Source organism: Phyllostomus hastatus, unplaced genomic scaffold (genome assembly GCF_019186645.2).
Source record: "Phyllostomus hastatus isolate PE091 unplaced genomic scaffold, TTU_PhHast_1.1 phas_contig_150, whole genome shotgun sequence".
Lineage (NCBI taxonomy): Eukaryota > Metazoa > Chordata > Mammalia > Chiroptera > Phyllostomidae > Phyllostomus > Phyllostomus hastatus.
Genome location: NW_025333611.1, coordinates 4,192,499 through 4,209,467, shown reverse-complemented (window position 1 = coordinate 4,209,467; position 16,969 = coordinate 4,192,499). Strand labels below are relative to the sequence as shown.

General features: G+C 52.7%; 1 protein-coding gene across 4 annotated transcripts in view; it reads left to right on the top strand.

Annotated features, from left to right (window-relative positions):
• The window catches only part of CPEB4 (cytoplasmic polyadenylation element binding protein 4), a 56,885-nt gene extending 50,486 nt beyond the window's left edge, over positions 1-6,399 (top strand). For all 4 annotated transcript variants that reach the window (XM_045819209.1, XM_045819201.1, XM_045819192.1 and 1 more), the window contains one exon: positions 1,983-6,399. In XM_045819209.1, the coding sequence (XP_045675165.1) occupies positions 1,983-2,210 (228 nt within the window). In that variant the 3' untranslated portion in view covers positions 2,211-6,399. The remainder of the gene's footprint in view (positions 1-1,982) is intronic.
• The last annotated feature ends 10,570 nt before the right edge of the window (positions 6,400-16,969 follow it).

The following is a 16,969-nucleotide window of genomic DNA, read 5'->3' as shown; positions in this document are numbered from 1 at the left end:
CATTCCATTAGGTATCTTATTTTATTGCACTCACAGATTGACTTCTTCTCTTTGTATTCCATGCATTCGACAAGTGTTTTTGTGCCTGGGACCAGAAGTTACTGTCTTGAGTCGGTGGTCTGGTAGACAAGAAGGCTTTGTCCTCCTGAGTCTATAGCCTGGTAGACCAGAAGGCCTTGTCCTACTGAGTCTGTGGTCTGGTAGACCAGAAGGCCTTGTCCTCCTGAGTCTATAGTCTGGTAGACCAGAAGACCCTGTCCTACTGAGTCTATAGTTTGGTAGACCAGAAGGCCTTGTCCTACTGAGTCTATGGTCTGGTAGACGGGAAGGCCTTGTCCTCCTGAGTCCGTGGTCTGGTCAATAGAGCATGATCTCTGAACCCACTGCCAGTAGGCAAGACAGTTTGGTCCTTGTTGTGGTGAGATTGGAAGTGACACCAGGATGTACATCAGACACACGAGGAAACACAGTGTTTAGTTCAGCTGACTGATTTTTCATAGAAAGACCTTATTGACACGAAGGAAGCAGTGTGTTGATTTCCATTCTGGTGTCGGCTCTGTTTCATGGTAGACAGGCGCCTTCATTAGGACCGAGTTAGATACCCAGTGCTCTGGGGCATCGTGCCAAAAAAGGACTGGTTGAGTGCACTGTGCTGCTCTCAAGTCACGTAGAAACCGCCAAGTCAGTAGTGCTTCACGCGTGATGCCGACGTTTCGTTTCATGTACATTCTGTATCAGCAGCGGTGCTAAATGTAAGATCGTGGTCGGCACCATGCTATCCTGTGACTAGGTCAAAGGGAAGGTGTCAGTTCTATTGTGAACATGGAGGAAGGCGGCCACGTCGGCCACCGTGGATCTAAACACGCCTGCCCGTGTTTAGTGTGAGCTAAAGCTCACACCAGGAAAGACGTGCCTCTGAGTGAACGGTCCCCCGGACCTGACTGCTTCATTCCGACCTGGGTTTCAACGTCGTGAGGTCAGTCATCAGAGACTCAGGCTTAGTGTGTAGTCCTCTACGGTCACATCCTTCCACCGTGTGCTCGCCGCGCTGCCGGTGTTCTGGGGCGGCCTCGGGGCTGGGCGCCCGATGAGGCGCTGGCTGCGCCTGCTCCTCTGTCTCCCGAGTCGTGCTCCTGCCCGGGCACAGCTGCCCTTTGTCGGGCTTCCCTGTCGGAACTGGGCGGCACCAGTGGTGGTGACAGTCTGGTATGAGGGAGTTTCAACCATGAGTCTCTCCGAGACTAAAAACAACCGACTCTATTCTCCCTGGCGAGTTAATAGCCAGGTTATTTTTAATACTCGAGAGGCTCAAATGACAGGTCGGCCGGTTGAACGCTGGAACAGGCCCAGCTTTATAAATGCACCTTTGACTCTTGGACTCAAGTAACCCCTTCTGACGGACACGGAGGAGCGCAGGGTTGCGGACTGCGGGGCCCGTGGCTGCCCCTTGTGTTCCCGGAGTGCCGGCGCGGTGATGACCACACAGGGTGGGGCGCTGTAGAGGGAAGCCCGGCCTCGGCCTCGGGGCGCCGGCGCAGAACCCGGCCGCCGAGGGCAGGCGCCGCCCTCCGACCCCAGCACCGAGGGCCGTGTCGGGCCGGGAGGCTCCGAGTCGGTGTCGTGTGAGCTGCAGTGCCACACGCGGGGCACATCCGGAGGCGCGAGTTAGACTGCTGGCGTGTGCTGGGAAACTCCCCGGGGGTTCACTTCGCGGGGTTCCGTTGCCGTCACTTTATTTCTGGTGGAATCCCTTGCTCCTTTGAAAACTGTTTATTTAATAAGACAAAAATGTAAAGCGACGGGTATGAGAACCTGGCCCGGTTCTTAAAAGACAGCTGGGTAAGAGAATTACCGGCCCTTCCTTCTGGGCCCCCCGCGCAGGCCCACTCGGACAGCGGTGGGCACGCCCCCACACTGGGGGGGGGGCGCGTTGCCCGCCAGGCGCTGCGGAGCGTAACCCCGTCTTTTGTCCTCGGCTGCAGGTGGAAGTCAAGCCATACGTGTTGGACGACCAGCTGTGCGACGAGTGCCAGGGCGCGCGCTGCGGGGGCAAGTTCGCGCCCTTCTTCTGCGCCAACGTCACCTGTCTGCAGTACTACTGCGAGTACTGCTGGGCCGCCATCCACTCGCGCGCCGGCAGGGAGTTCCACAAGCCGCTGGTGAAGGAGGGCGGCGACCGCCCTCGGCACATTTCATTCCGCTGGAACTGAAGGAGGGCCGCCGCAGCGCTCACTTTCAGGCCGCGGGATGAGCGCGCTCTTCTGTCCACTTGGCCCCTTGCTCAGCCCCTTCGCGCCGGCCTGCCCTGTGTAGCGTCTGGAACTCGCCAGTCGCCCAGTCGCGTGGCGGAGAGAACGGCCTACGCCGGAGGGGTCTGCAGACTCTGCGTCACCGACAACGGTGCGGGCGAGCTCCCGGCTCGCGTCGCCACCGTGTGGCCGGGAAGTTTCATCCCCTTGTTTTGCTGGAGAGCAAGGGGATCCAAACTTCCTGCGGCATTTTCGTAGAGGAGAGAGAGAAATATGAAGAGAGAAATGAAACAATAGAGTATTTTGGGTTTTTAATTAAATTATTGTTAATAATATATAAGAATACTTTTATTAAAATAACCATGCAACAATAACACTATCCGTCTATCCTGACACAGTTTGTCCCCAGGGAGACGCTTCTGCCTTTTTCTTTCGTTCCTTTCACCTTGGTTGCCTCTGTTTCCATCCCCTTTGTATTCTTTTAACAGCAGTGGAGGAAGTTGACGATCACTAACAGGACAGAGTCCGTGAAGGCAAACGCAATGGCCTGAGCAAGACGAAGCAGCATTATCACTAACTCGGAGGGTTCAGAGGCCGGACGTCCTTTCGTGCCGCCTCAGAGTTACTTCCACATCAGAAACGGAGGAGTCGCGTTGGCAGAGCTAGGTGTATTTTCTTTTAAACAAGTTGTACAATTTAGAATGTAAAAATGGGGGAAATTTACTACTGAGGGGAGTGCACCTATTTATTTTTAAACTTAGTTATCTGGTCACAGCCCCAGGAAACCTACCAAAGCTAGAGTTAACGACAACTGGTGGGAAAACTAGCATTTCCTCTCCTGAAGATCTAATGTATAAATTTTATTTTTGATGTTCTGTATAAACTCTATATCCTAATTTTCTAACGCTCATCGGGTGTCAGCCTTTGCTCTCCATTTTGACGTCAAGAAAACAAACACAGTGGATCTAGAGACACCGCCAGGGTGTCGCTTCTGGCTGCGTTGTACAGAGCGCTTGTAGCCAAAACTGGAAGACAAAATCAATCTACAAATTGGCTGCTGATGGGCTGCTGATTGGCTTCCTTTTAGACTTAAAGTTACTTTGGGTATCCTGTAATTTAGTTGTAACATAGAAAATGGGGAAAAAGTTTTAAAAAAGTTAAGTAGTTGCAAAGTGTTTTGCACTGTTGAACTAAGTAACTGTGTAGATCTGTGCAAAGATACGTATGTTTATCTTACTCTTCCTATAAAATAAAATAACATTGCAGTTTCAGAACTTAGCATGGGACATAGTCAGTGTTTGAAGTGCCAACTTCATCCAGTAATGCATGCTTTATTATAAATAAAATCTAGCTTTGAAAGGCGTTATTATGTGTTGAACAGTATGCTTCAGGGGTAAATTTAAAATAGTCTCTTGAAGCCCTGGTCATGGAAGTAACTTTTATTTTAATTGACTTTATCTTATTAAATGCCCGATCCACCATTACGAGGATTATTATCGGTGTGCAAAACATTGTTTAAGTAGATCTAACGGCAATCTTGCTAGTCGTGCTACCTGACAGTACCATCTCGGATCCTTCAAAACCAAAGACTTGCCCCAGCGCTGTGGTGGAACCACCTGGCTGACGCCCCCTACTGGTTATCTTGAGGAAAAGCAGTCCTTTATTTTTAATACGGGCTTTAATGAACTGTATACCTGTGAAGTTCCAAAGGTCAAAATGGAGACATTTGCTGTCTGACAGTGCAGCCTAGAGCGGGAGCTGCTTTCCGAGAATTCCCTGCAAATGTTGAAAGCGGTCATGCGGAGGGAGGGTGCTCTTGTGTGGCTGGTCAGGGACTTTCTTTCTTTTCTCCTGAACTACATGATTCCACGTGGAATGTTCATTCGCCTCTTTCTTCTTTCAGACGCTTGTAGGTGGCTTGGGGTGTGCTCTTGTGCTGTTCCTACTCAGTAAACAGGTGTGACGAGCTAACGAGAAATAACGCTGCTCGAGAACTAGCTTTGAATAATGATTTTCCCCTTTGTACATGACCTGCTGAATTTCGGTACAGTGTTTTGTAGCTGACTTATTTCGTCATGCACATAATGTGTATTTGTCATGCACTACTTTTGTATATCTTGTTTTTCCAGCAGTGAGCATTTTTAGGCACACTTTTCACTGACGGGATATCTCTTTATGCAATACCTCAATTTTTCATATTGCAAAGAGTAGCTTTTTGTACTTTTATTACTGAGAGATCTTCATATACTTCATTTTTTAATATAAATAATTTTAATAAATTTTATTTTCTTATATTCTGCTTTTTATACATTTCAGTGCTCTGCATACATTGTAAACTATGAATGTCGTGCACTGGCGATGCCGTCGTAGCGTCTGCAGAGGAGAGAAAGCATGTCGCTCTAACGTCCTTCCCCCGCACCGGCCGCCGGTGCGCCTAGGATTTAAGGAGTAGTCTATGTGACGTCACAAATTAACGAAACAAATTCGCATGAAAATGACAGATAACACTGTAGTTCCTCAAAAAAAAAATTAAATGCCTAAGCATATGTTAGAAATTTAAAATAACAAAAATTGTCTACAGCTTCTTACTGAGTTTTTAAAATTATTCATAACGCAGACATTTTTGGTGAATGTGTAGCCATTTTTAATATTAATAAATTGATGTTAAGTGTTTGATTCAGAGATGTCTGCCCTTTTAAATTATATATAAGGAAAGAATAAAACAGCCTGCCGTGGGGCGGGCACGTAATGTTAGTGTGCATGACTAATGTAAGAAACCGCTATTCTACTAACACTTCCTTGTGATTGTGTGACAAGTGTGTTTACAGATTATTTGGTTACACTTCAATTTACAGGGCATAAACAATTATTATCTATTACTCTGAACTTTATTGATTACATGTCCTTCAGATTACATGGGATTGTAGTTGGGAGTTACCATGTAACTCAAAACATAATTAACATGTAATTAGTTTACAGATTTTAGGGTATCACTTCAATTTACCAAGCATGTAGTTGTAGCGCACTTAGCATGGCACCAGCCATGTACTTACAATGTAGTTACAGAGTAATTACATGGTTATTTTTGCAATGTAAAATAAAGTGTTTCTGATTATTTTCTATGTAAAGGAGCCCCCCCGCCCCCTCTGGTCCCCACGCTTTGGTATAATCTATCTACTTCTCCATACACAGACCTCTGCAGAATGCAAAATAAAACTTGCAGTGAGTGAATTAGCATTTTTTGAGAGTGCTGTTGGAAAGACTTGATAATTCGCCCCTTTTGTTTTGAAGAGTTGAATCTTCTGTTAAAAGGTGATTTGAAACTTGAATGTGATGAATTGTGGCAAGTTAACTTCACATTATGTGCAATACTTATTTCAAACCTTTGGAAGATCTTTGCAGTGTAATTCTTTGTTTTTAATTGCAGACATTTAAAAATGTCATTTTCTACTGTTAAGAGTAATCCTCTTTCTTGCTGGTGTTTCTAAAGAAAAGAATCAGAAATCAATCTTTCTACTAATGTAAATTTGAGATTATTTTTAAAAATGGAATAAAAGAGGTTTTGGTCATTTGCTTTATTTTATTATCTTATTTTAAAGCTACTGTGATTGATAGCATTGTAAGAATCGGGACAATATTGTATTCAACTGTTTTATTTTTTATATTTTTAAAATTTAAAGTATAATTAGTTTTTATAATTTGCATCAGATTTTTGTTATATTTTTTGGAAGTGAAACTTTTAGCAAGTGGGTGTCTAGTTTTTACTAATCCCTAATGTTTTTTTCCCCAGTGTATTGCTCATCTTTTCAGAAGGAAAAGTTATTTAAGTATGTCAGTTAATTGTACTACTTGGCTGAATTTCCATATAGTTTTTACTGTGTATGGGGAGGTTGTAGTATTTATTATAGCATTTTAAATAAGGGTAATTCATTTTTTATTAAAGTCATTTTCACGTTAAGTTCTTATTTTTGTATGTTCTACTCTTAAGTTATATAACACAGTTCCTTTTTTAAAAGAGTTCATTTGTTGAAGTGCTAGTGGAAAAATTAATGTTATTAAATAGTTTGCAAATGACTATTTATACCAGTATGCATATAATTTTTAAATATTTGTAATGTGAGATGTTGAATGAATAAAACTTTTAACTCAGCGTTCTTTTAATATAGTTACTTATTTTCAACATAAGTAGGTTCTGCTCCTATAGTTGGGAAAGTAACCTTTTAAAAATATCAAGAACATATATTCCTGGGCCGAGACAGAACAGAGCGGTGAGAGGTCCCGTCCTGTGAGTCCTGGCGGTGAGTGCGCATGCACGTGGCTCGCGTGCGCCCCTGGGCGGCGGCGGCGGCGCGGACCGACCGGCCCTGCGCAGGCCCCTTTCCTGTGGTCTGGAGTACGTCTTCCAGGCCTAAGCCCCCCGATCCGACTGGCCAGTGAAAAAAGTGAAGGCACAGGTGTGTATTGAATAGGGGAGGTCGCTATCTGGAGGTTCACTGGAGGGACTTTGTGGCGAAGAGGCTGCATTTCTGGCCACTCGGCCAGAGGCTCTGGGTCAAGGAGTCTCCTTGGACTTTCAGTCCCGCCTTAGGCCCTGACGTCATAGGGCGTGGCCTTGGGGATTTTCATCGCTGTAGCCTGTGAATGGAAAGTCTTATCTTTGGTTCGTTAATTGCGGTCTGCTGAATGCTGTGATGCGTTAGGACTGCATTTGCAAACTTTTACCTGAAGGATCCATTATAATAGAAAATACCACGTGGAGAATATCCCATTTTTTGTCACATTGAGTTTCTGCTCTTTTTTACCTTGAATGTGGTATTCTCAAGACTAGAAAGAACAACAGTTGCTCTGAGACGAACGGACTTAGAAGTCTTCTGCTTCCAAATCGTCTTCCCCAGTACCCAGCCCTTCTGACTAGAGGGGTTCCTGAGGGTTGAAAGAGAAACATCAACTCGTTGTTCCCCCGTACTGACGCGTGCATCGGTGCCCTGACCGGAGAGCGAACCCACAACCTTGGCATGTCGGCACAGCGCCCTCGCCACCTGAGCCACCCGAGCCACCCGAGCCACCCGGCAGGGCGGCGGCGTGTGCTTTGTGCCCTTCCATGACACCCCCTCTGTCTTTCTGGTAATTCACATCATTTCCCTCCAGAAATTTCCCTTTGCAAATGCCCCCCACCCTGTGATCTGAGCAGGGAGACCGCAGGCTCCGAGGAAACTCGAAGGATGCAGGAAACGAACCCTGTGCCCCGCAAGGAACCTTCACCCAGCAGCACCAGATCAGACTCTCGCTAGCCAGCATCTTGTTTTGGCCACGCCTGAGGCTTGTCGTGATGTTTTAAATTTGAATGTTTTCCTGGTCCAGTCGGGGGTCACACTGTCGGCTGGCAGGGAAAAAGGGGTCTCACTGTGTGTGATTCAGGGGGGCGACCAGAATCGGAAGAACGCGGCTGGTCTCAAGGAAGCTGGGACGCGAACAGCAGCACCCAGATTTGGTGTGTGCGAGCCACCCGTGCCTTCTGTGCAGACGATCTGGTGGCGTGTCCGGGGGAGCTGCCTGTGGGTGCATGGGGGGGGGGTGGGGGTGCGGGGGGTGGGGATCAGTGAGCACCGATGCCAAAAGCTGCGCCTGAGCCGCCTTGGTCCTTTTCCCTGGTGTTCTATTTCGGTTAGCAGGGTTTTGCTCCCATAAAAATGTCAGTGCCATCAGGCAAATGTCACCGTTTTAAAGAGGTTATTTTCAACTTCTACACGCTCCCCTCGACACCAAAAGAGAGAAGGAAGAAGCAGACCCCAGATGATCCCCTCCAACTACTAAAGACACGAGGGCATTGGAAACTCGTTTGGAAATAAGTTACTCGGGAAGGGAGCCGGTGGCCCCTGAAATCCGGAAAACCACGTCCAAGGTTTTAGGCTGTTCGGAAGGGACCCGAGGCTCCGTATTGGAATGAACGGGGCGGAGCTAGCGCCTGTGTGCGAGGGGCAGTGGGGCCGCCCCTGTGTGGAGGATGCGGCCTGCTGCGGGGGTGTGGGACGGCCTCCCGGGTCAGGGGGGTCTCCACTCTCCCGGCTCTGCAGTGGCAGGGTGCCTGGTTCTGGGAGAGGAAGGACACTCGTCGTCGCTGACCACGCTGTCTCAGGCGCCCGCTCACATTAGCGCGGCGAGCACCCCCTAAGGTGCAGCGAGTCCTCGCTTGACATCGTCGGTAGGTTCTGTGGCTTCCAGGGAGACGCGACATAAGGAAACCAATTTAACCACACGCTAATTGACCTAAATGAGAGCTAAATCCCCACCGCATCTCGTCAACATAATGAAGCGACACTGAGTGAGACCACGTTATCTGAGGACCTGCCAAGCCGAACAGAACACGGAACAAAACGCAGGCCCGCAGAGCAGCCGGGGGCCTGGGGAGGTGCGCCTCTGGCTCTCGGCGAAGCCCGAACTCCGGTCCCCGCCTCCCAAACCCCGCAGCCTTCCCCCGTCCACCTCGCTGCCCCTGGGGTGGCCGTGGGCAGTGGGTTTGTCTTGAAAACAACAGTTTTGTTTCTAAACTTAATCTGGGTGTGAGCTGTCGTATTAGAAGTTATAGAGGCCGGTTGATGAGACAGTTTGCTAGAGAGCCCGTGAGGCCACTTGCTGCCTGGGAACTGGCTTTCAGTTCTGGCATTCGCTCCTGTGCTCAGGGTCATAGAGCTGGGCAGCGGGTGGTGGGCAGGGGGAGGAGGCCAGATGGCAGCTCTGCGGTCTGTCGTGCCCCGGTGGCTCCGGTCTGCCTGGACTGTCCTTGCCTGCCTCGCGGGCCTCCTTTACACGTGGGCCTGTGGCTCAGCGACCAGGCTTGGGCGTACAATTCCAGGAGTAGGAAGTTTAAATGTCATTTCTAGTCACTGCGAGGAACTACAGACTTCTTAGTGCATATTTTCGAATCCACCCCCCGAGAGAGACCCATCAGTTGGGGGCAGGAAACTAGTACTGTGAACCCCAAAACTCCAGACACCACCAGTTCTGGGAATGAGAAGAATAATAATTACCACCACCACCACCACCACCACCACCTCTAGCGCTGACGGAGTGCTTCCCGGGCACCAGGGCATCACGCTATAGCGTCTCTTTCACCCTCCCCCTCCCCCTGCGAGTCAGGGGCCGTCAGGGGGCTCATTTGAAGGTGGCCAAGGTTCAGATCGGTTGGGCAATCCGCAAGGCCAGGATTCGAACACAGGCCCACGGGAGTTACACTGAAAGGGTGCGTACCGCTTTACAAACACATTGCAACATCGACCCCTACTCGGGTGTTTGTTTGACCAGCGTGTCTTTAATGCGATGGCTACGCCCTGTGCTCATGATGTGGTCCGGGAAATGGTCGGGGGGTTGGAAAGTGGACAAGTGGACCCACCAACCCAAATCACCTGGGTGCCAAGAAAGAAGAGCTGGCTGGAAGGAAGGAAGGTATGGTGGGGGGGTGGACAGGTGGGGGGGGTGGATGGGTGGGTGGGTAGATGGGTGGGTGGATGGGTTGGGGGTGGGTGGATGGGTGGGGGGTGGGTAGACAGGCAGGCAAGCACATAGATTTAGATACATCTCTACACATATACACTGGATTTTTTTTCCAGATTCAAGCCCACCAGAGAGAAAGGGTTTTACTTCCTCCTAGAAAACGAATCGAACAACACGTTCTCTGCAGACGCCCAGCCCCTTCTCACTCACCTCCTCCTCTGGGTCTCTGCAGGCTCACCCTCTGGAACCTCAGAAAACAGCCCTGAAATCCAGATGGGGGGGGGCGGAGGGGGAGAGGCCGTTTCTCTGGTGCGTCCCCGGGGAACTGGAAAGCAGCGCTTATTTAGCTCCTGGGCCGAGATGTCAGAATCATTACAATACATACCCGCAGAGGACGTCTATGCCTGATTTTACGTATCTCAAGAAAGAGAAGCAGCGTTACCGTTTTTAGAGCGCCGGCTCTGGCACGTGCAGCCTCAGTCCTCGCCGCAGCCGAACGGCGGTCCCCGAGCAGATGTGACGCGGCAGAGACTGGAAGAGCCCGCTTGGGATGTTTTTACGTAGGTTTGCAGCGAAACGTCCTTCTGGGGGAGATATGAAGGCCACAGCCAAAGAGAGTCACCAGCCACCATTTCTGTGCCGTCCAAGGGATTCAGGTCCAGCCAAGACCCAACCTGGAATTCTAAACTTGGGAGGGGTGCAGACAGGCACCCAGATGTAGTCCCCTGAGGGGTCCTGCTTCCATCAGAGCGTGGGGGGAGGAGGGTGGGATAAAGGGGAGAGAAGGGAAGTAGAATTCGATGATCAAATGCCATTTCGTGTCCAGAAGCTGCTAGCACCTCCCCCAACACACGCACATGAACACACATGTCTCCAGGACACAGCCTTGCACACACTCAACAGTGACATCTCTCCCCGGTCACGGCATGGGTGCAGGGAAGCAGTAATCACCACAAGGGAGGAGAACTGGAATCTTCCCCGGCTTTCCTTAAACTTACTCCGTACTGTAACACTGTGTCCGCCAAACTCCACGGGGAGCGTGCAGGCCCATGAGCTCTGGAAGTTGGGGTCTACACGGGTCTTCACCTGTTTCTCACCGCAGTCGGCCTGTATGGGTCGGAGCAAGCCCTCGGTACCTGGGAACCGTTCCTAGGGGCGCCGGCCCAGCTGCGCGGCTGCTATAATTACCATCCATGCTCCCACAAAGTGCCAGTCCCTGGGGGACAGTGCAGGGGGGACAGGGGTGGGCAACAGAGTCCCTCCCTGTGTGGCAGGCGGGAGCCCTCTGCACCACGTTCCCACGTGGCGTTTTCCCTCTGCGGATGCCGCCCGCTCAGCCCCACGCAGGCTGTACGCATTGCCATGGTGACGGGAAAGCATGGGGACTCAGGGCCCGGTGCCCACGGCGGGTTCTTGCTGTCTGTCTTCCCGTTTTAGCAGCAGGACGCCTCCGCGGTGTGGGGGTGCGGGACCGTGGGTGTGTGCTACCCACGTGAGCACCCGCTCCAAGGGGGTGCTCTGGGGCTCGGGTTCCCAGGCGACTCTTAGAGGAGCCAAGAATCTTTCCCTTGAGTGCAAGAAGCAAGGAAAGGGGGACGGGAGCTGGAAACGAGGCCTCGAGGCCCTCCGCAGACGGCGCGATCACGCTGCCTGTCAGGAAACAGGTGTTCGGTCTCGCGCGGTCGGGCTGTGCCCCAACACAGGGGTCTCTGGCGTTAGGGACGTCCAGGGTCTCTGTCCCTTTGCCACCTCTGGCCCAGGCACTTGGACCATATTAGGTAACCGCTCGGTATCAGTTGTCTCGTGGGTTGGGCAAATAGTCATCTCTCCGCCACCGGGTTGAGGTGAGGATGACGCGAGGCAATCGGGAGAAAACACACTTGACCGTGGACATGAGTGACCCCCATTACCATCGCCATTATCGTCCCAGATCCGGCCATTAACTGGCCGCAGCTACCCCGGGGAAGTCCCTGCTGTTCTGAGATGCCACGCACGCCATCCATCCCTGACCCCGCCATCTCCGCAGGGAGGGGACAATGACCCTCTCAGCTCCCGGGACTGTGGTGGGGATCAAGTTGGGTGAGTCCCTTGGGCTCTGAGGAGCTGTAGGAAGCTGAGCCCCGGTGGCCCGCACTGCAATCCCCCCCCCTCTCCCACCCCCACTGCACCAAGCGGGGAACAGACGCCTGGCTCTGCCTTCCCCTGGCTCTGCCTTCCCCTGGCTCTGCCTTCCCCTGGCTCTGCCTTCCCCTGGCTCTGCCTTCCCCAGGCTCTGCCTTCCCCAGGCTGAAACTGCCATGCGTCTCCCAGATTGCCCTACGCCCCCCGCCCCCCCCCCCCCGGCCCCGAGAGGCGGGGCCTGGGCCCGGGCCCCGCCCACCCCACTTGTCCCCTGTTCCCCTCCCCCTCCCTCTTGCGCTCCAGCCCCTCTGCAGCCTCTCTCCTTTCCCGGAATACAAGCCCCCTCTGCCGGGGCAGGGCCTCCTCACCTGTTCTTCCCTCCACACAAAATCATCTGCTGTCCTGCTCCCTTCTCCCCATGCCCCGCTTTTCCAACTGAATTTCGGAACAGGCTTCTCATTCATCCTTTGGGACTTAGCTCCGAAGGGACCTCCTCCAGGAAGACTTCCTGGATCGCTCTTTCCACAGCCCCCCTCTGCCACACCCATCAGACCATCATCACTGAAGGGTTTGTTATCAGAGGCCCCCTTTCGGCCCTGCACTTTGCAGTGTAATCATGGCTACACGCAGTTTCTTTGCCCGTCCTTCCCGGTGGGGGGTGGCGGACGCGAACACTGTCCCACTCACGCTCGCGTCCTCAGGACCTGTCACGTGCCTTACACATCGCAAGTGCTTCACAAGTGTTTGCTGAGCGGGTGGCTCACAGGACCCGGGTGCTACTTCTCTTTCCCAGCCCCGCTCTCACAACCGCCGCCGAGGGCTTGACCGGGCTTGGGGACAAGGGCCTGACAGCTGATGGGGCCCAGGGGGCAGGTCTTTTGCGAGAGGAACAGAGACCGGATGCCTGGTGACGGCACCTGGAGCCCTCCAAGGCTCGGGGGCACCACAATCAGAGCCCGGGGAGATGGTTCACGTGCAGGTTGTGAATCTGCGCAGCTGGGAGCCTGAGGCTCTGCATTTCTGACAAGCTCCCAGGTGAACGCAGAACACGCAGACCACGCTGGCAAAGTGAGAACTTAGTCCCTGTGAGAAGCCTTAATGTTTGAGTGGGGGGGGGGGGGGGGGGTCAAGGACAGGGTGAGCATCGGTGCCGGGAGAGCAGAGCCTGGCCGGGCTGTCCGGGAGCCTCCCAGACTGGAAGCTGCCGGGACCCAGGATGCAGGGGCGGGGCGGGGAGGGGAGAGGCAAAGAGCTGGTCCTTCTGCTACCCCAGCAGACCCGCCAGAGAGAGCAAGGGGCTGCAATAGACAGTTGTAGAATTTTCCTTGGTCCCAGAGAGCGAATTCCGTCCAGGAGTTTGCTCACTCATGTATGCATTTCTTCAACAAGTATTTACGCGGCATTAGGGCCGGAGGTTACGGTGGGGACAAGACAAAGTCCTCGTCCTCTCGGGACTGACATTCTGGGGAAGGGCCTGGGTTTGAGCCCCCTGAGGCGTGCGTGTACATGCGTGCATGCGCGTGTGTGACTTTGGTGAGTGGGTGCAGCTCTCTGAGCCCTAGGGGACGGTGTCACCCTCACGCGCCCCAGGGGGTTGCTGGGAGGAACTCGGGAGACGACACCGTACAAAGACAAGGCACTGTTAGTCACAGAACCGCTCATTTTGAACTTTCCATCTCTTAGCCAAAGGTGGTGGTGTGCATCAAAGAGTTTCTGTATTCACTGACTCACTCATTCATCAAGACTTTGCACTGGTCCAGGCTCTGGGGACAGTGTGGGGGCGAAGCCGGCAAAGTCCCTGTCCCGTTGGCACACACGTGCAGAGGGGAGATCAGACAAGCGACGAGCAAGCGCACGCAGACGGGAGTGTGTCCGTGCGGGGTGTCGTGAGGAGAAGGACTGGGGAGCCTGGTGGAAATGGGGAGCGGGGCCGCTTTGGCTGGGACGTCAGACGAGCCGCTCTGACAGGGCAGATTTAAGGGGGGGACCTGAGTTAACAAGAGAAGAACAAGCCAGGCCGAAATCAGAGGGAAAAGTATTCTGGGCAGAGGGAACAGCACGTTCAACAGTCCTGAGGCAAGGCTCAGTTTGATGTGTTCGAGGCTGAGCTGGGTAGCTGGGCTGGGCAGGTGGCCGGGGGAGAGGTCGTGGGTGAGCTCAGAGAGGTCCAGGGGCCAGAGAGGGCGGGGCCTCGTTAGCCGGGGCAGAGACCTTGGGTTTGGCTTTAAATCAGATGGAGAGCCCCTGCAGAGTAGCCGCAGGGAAGGGGCGGGAACTGATTTGCGGTCACCCTGGAAACCGTGTGCGGAGAGCTGAGTGGCCACTTACGGGGGACGGCAGTGGTCTTGGTGAACGATGGTGGCGGGTGGCGGTGGGCGGTGGTGGCCTGGGCCAGGATAATGGCGGTGAAACGGAGAGAGGCAGGCCCCTCGGGGCTCCGTGTCGGAGCGGCTGTGGGGAGTGAGGAAGGCACAGGGAGATGGCTTGGGTTTGGCAAAATTCTTCGCTTATTTGGATGGCACGAGAGACCGTGCTTTTAGGAGTGGTGAGGGGTAGGCACTTAGGTGCGTCCCACAGGCTCTCTGGTTCTGGTGAAGCATTACTCTAATGCGGAGGGGGCTTCCGGAAGGAAGACAGGATAGAGGGATGGTGTAGACCACCTTAGAGGTGGGGCCCAAACGCCAGGCGGTGAGGCATGCCTGTGTGTGTGTGTTCGTTTACTGGCTGCGAGGCGGCAGCGGAGGGAAGAAACGATCCGTCTCCCTGCCACCAGGTCTAGAGAGTTCTCCGTTCCCCCAGAGCGTGGCTTCCTCCCATCCACTCAGTCCCGACAAACTCAGTGTCAGACTAGGTCCCCTGGAGCCCAAGGTCCCCTCATCTCACCAAGGACAGAAAGTGGAGATCGTGACACTACGTCCAGGTTAGACAATGGCCCCGACACCCTGGACAGGTGCGCCCACACGCCTGAGCCCTCCGCGGCCTTTCCGCTCGGGTACCACGCCCATGCCCTCTGGCTGCAGTGCACAGAGACTCCGGTGTCAAAAAGTAGGTCCTGTTCTCATCACAAGAAGAGAAAGAGTGTGACCATGTGAAGTGATGGACAGTAGTGATTTTTACTGTGTTGATCACTTCCCAGTATGCACAAATGTTGAATCATTATGTTGTACCCTGAAACTAATGTCGTATGTCAACGATTCCTCCGTATAAAGCCACCCCACGTGCCCGTCATTTCTTGAGAAAAGCATAATTTTGTGACGTTGTATTTTGTGAGTTAATAGTGTTTGTTTGTTTGATGTAAGCATTGAAACTATATCACAACTTCTTCACTTAAAAAATGTGCCTCGCCCTGGCTGGCGTAGCTCAGTGGATTGAGCGCGGGCTGGGAACCAAAGTGTCCCAGGTTCGATTCCCAGCCAGGGTACATTCCTGGGTTGCAGGCCATAACCCCCAGCAACCGCACATTGATGTTCCTCTCACTCTCTCTCCCTCCCTCCTTTCTCTCTCTAAAAATAAATAAATAAAATCTTTAAAAAAATGTGCCTCTCCTCCTGCTGCCCCGACCTTGGGGTTGGTCTGGGCCTCCTCCTCCTCCTCCGACAGGCCCTGGGGTCGGCGCTTGGAGACCTGAGGCCGGCCTGGCAGCAAGTGCCGTTCCAGCCCCTGCCCCCCTGAACTGGTCCCCTCTTCGTGCGCAGGAACGCGGTGGAAGCTGCCAGCAGCGTGTGGCAGAACCAGTGGGGGGTGAAGGCGCAGCATCTCGGGCGCAGAAGAGGTGGGAAGGCCGTTCTTGGACAGTCCCATGGGGCCGTCTCCTGGGGACCGTGCGTCCCCCTCCGTGCCTGCTGCCCGCCAGATGGATGGAGTTCGTGGCTGGGAATACGCATCCTTGGGTTCCCCTCTCTGCCCCTGCAGGTGTTTGACGAGGGTGGGGCAGGGAGGAGGGACTCATGTCGCCTGTGGGCTGAGAGGGCTCCTTACACAGCTGCTCCTGGTCCTCCGGTGCCCGGGCACCGGCCCCGCAGGCCCTGCCCCTCCCACTCCAGGCGCCCTGGACCGCCTCCCCCAGGTGCGTATGGACTGGAAACGCGTTTTCTCCAAGTGCCAGAAAGAGTCGTGGTTGGAATTCAGGCTACTCCATAAAAATAATTGAGTTCTTTCTTAAAGGTGGGGGTGGGGAGGGAAGAGAGACAATTTTATCTGGGAGCTGTGACTGCCACCTGGTGGCTGATATTAGCTGAGCAACTAAAAAGCCTCCTCACTTAACAGTCAGCCATTCATTCATTTCTTCAGTTGTTTCTGGCAGGGTAGGGGGTAAGCCCAGTGACGGGGAGGAGAGAGACTGTGTGGTAGATGTTGTGATAGGGACAGTGCTAAGTTGGGGTCAAGGGCATGGATGCAGGAGGCCCCAGCCTGGGTTTGAATCCCTGCTCTCGGACCTCCCTGCGACTCTGACCTACAAACCTCTCCTGTGCCTTCACTTCCTGACCTGTGAGATGGGCAGATCTCACAGGGTGACCCTGAGGATTAACAAGCATGCTCCATGGAAATGCTTAGGTAAGCCACAGATGAGACAAAAATGGTAATACATACAACTAAGTTCATACACACAAGATATAAAGAACTGCACTTAATGAATGAAAACCCCACATAAAAATAGAGAAGAGATGAAAACATCAAATATGATATTCAAATGGCCAATGAACTCAACTTAAGTCATCAGGGAAATGCAAGTTACAAGCAGTAACCATCACTTGGTTCATTTTATGTCCTATTGGCTTGGCCACAGTCCCCAGGTCCTTGGTCAGATACTCAAACGTTTCTGAGAAGGCAGTTTTTTTAGATGAGATTAATATTGAAGCCAGTGGAGCCCAAGGAAAGCAGATTACCCTCCACAGGGTGGGTGGGCCTCGTCCAATCAGCTGGAAGCCTGAACAGTAAAACAATGACCTCCCTCAAACGAAGGGGAGTTCTGCCAGCAGATGGCCTTCAGACTTGAACCTCAGCATCATCTCTTTCCTGGGTCTCCAGCCCGCTGGCTCGTCCTGGAGATTTTGAACTTGCCTGCCTCCACAGTTGAGAAAGGGCAGGGCAGGGGGTAGGGAGGGAGA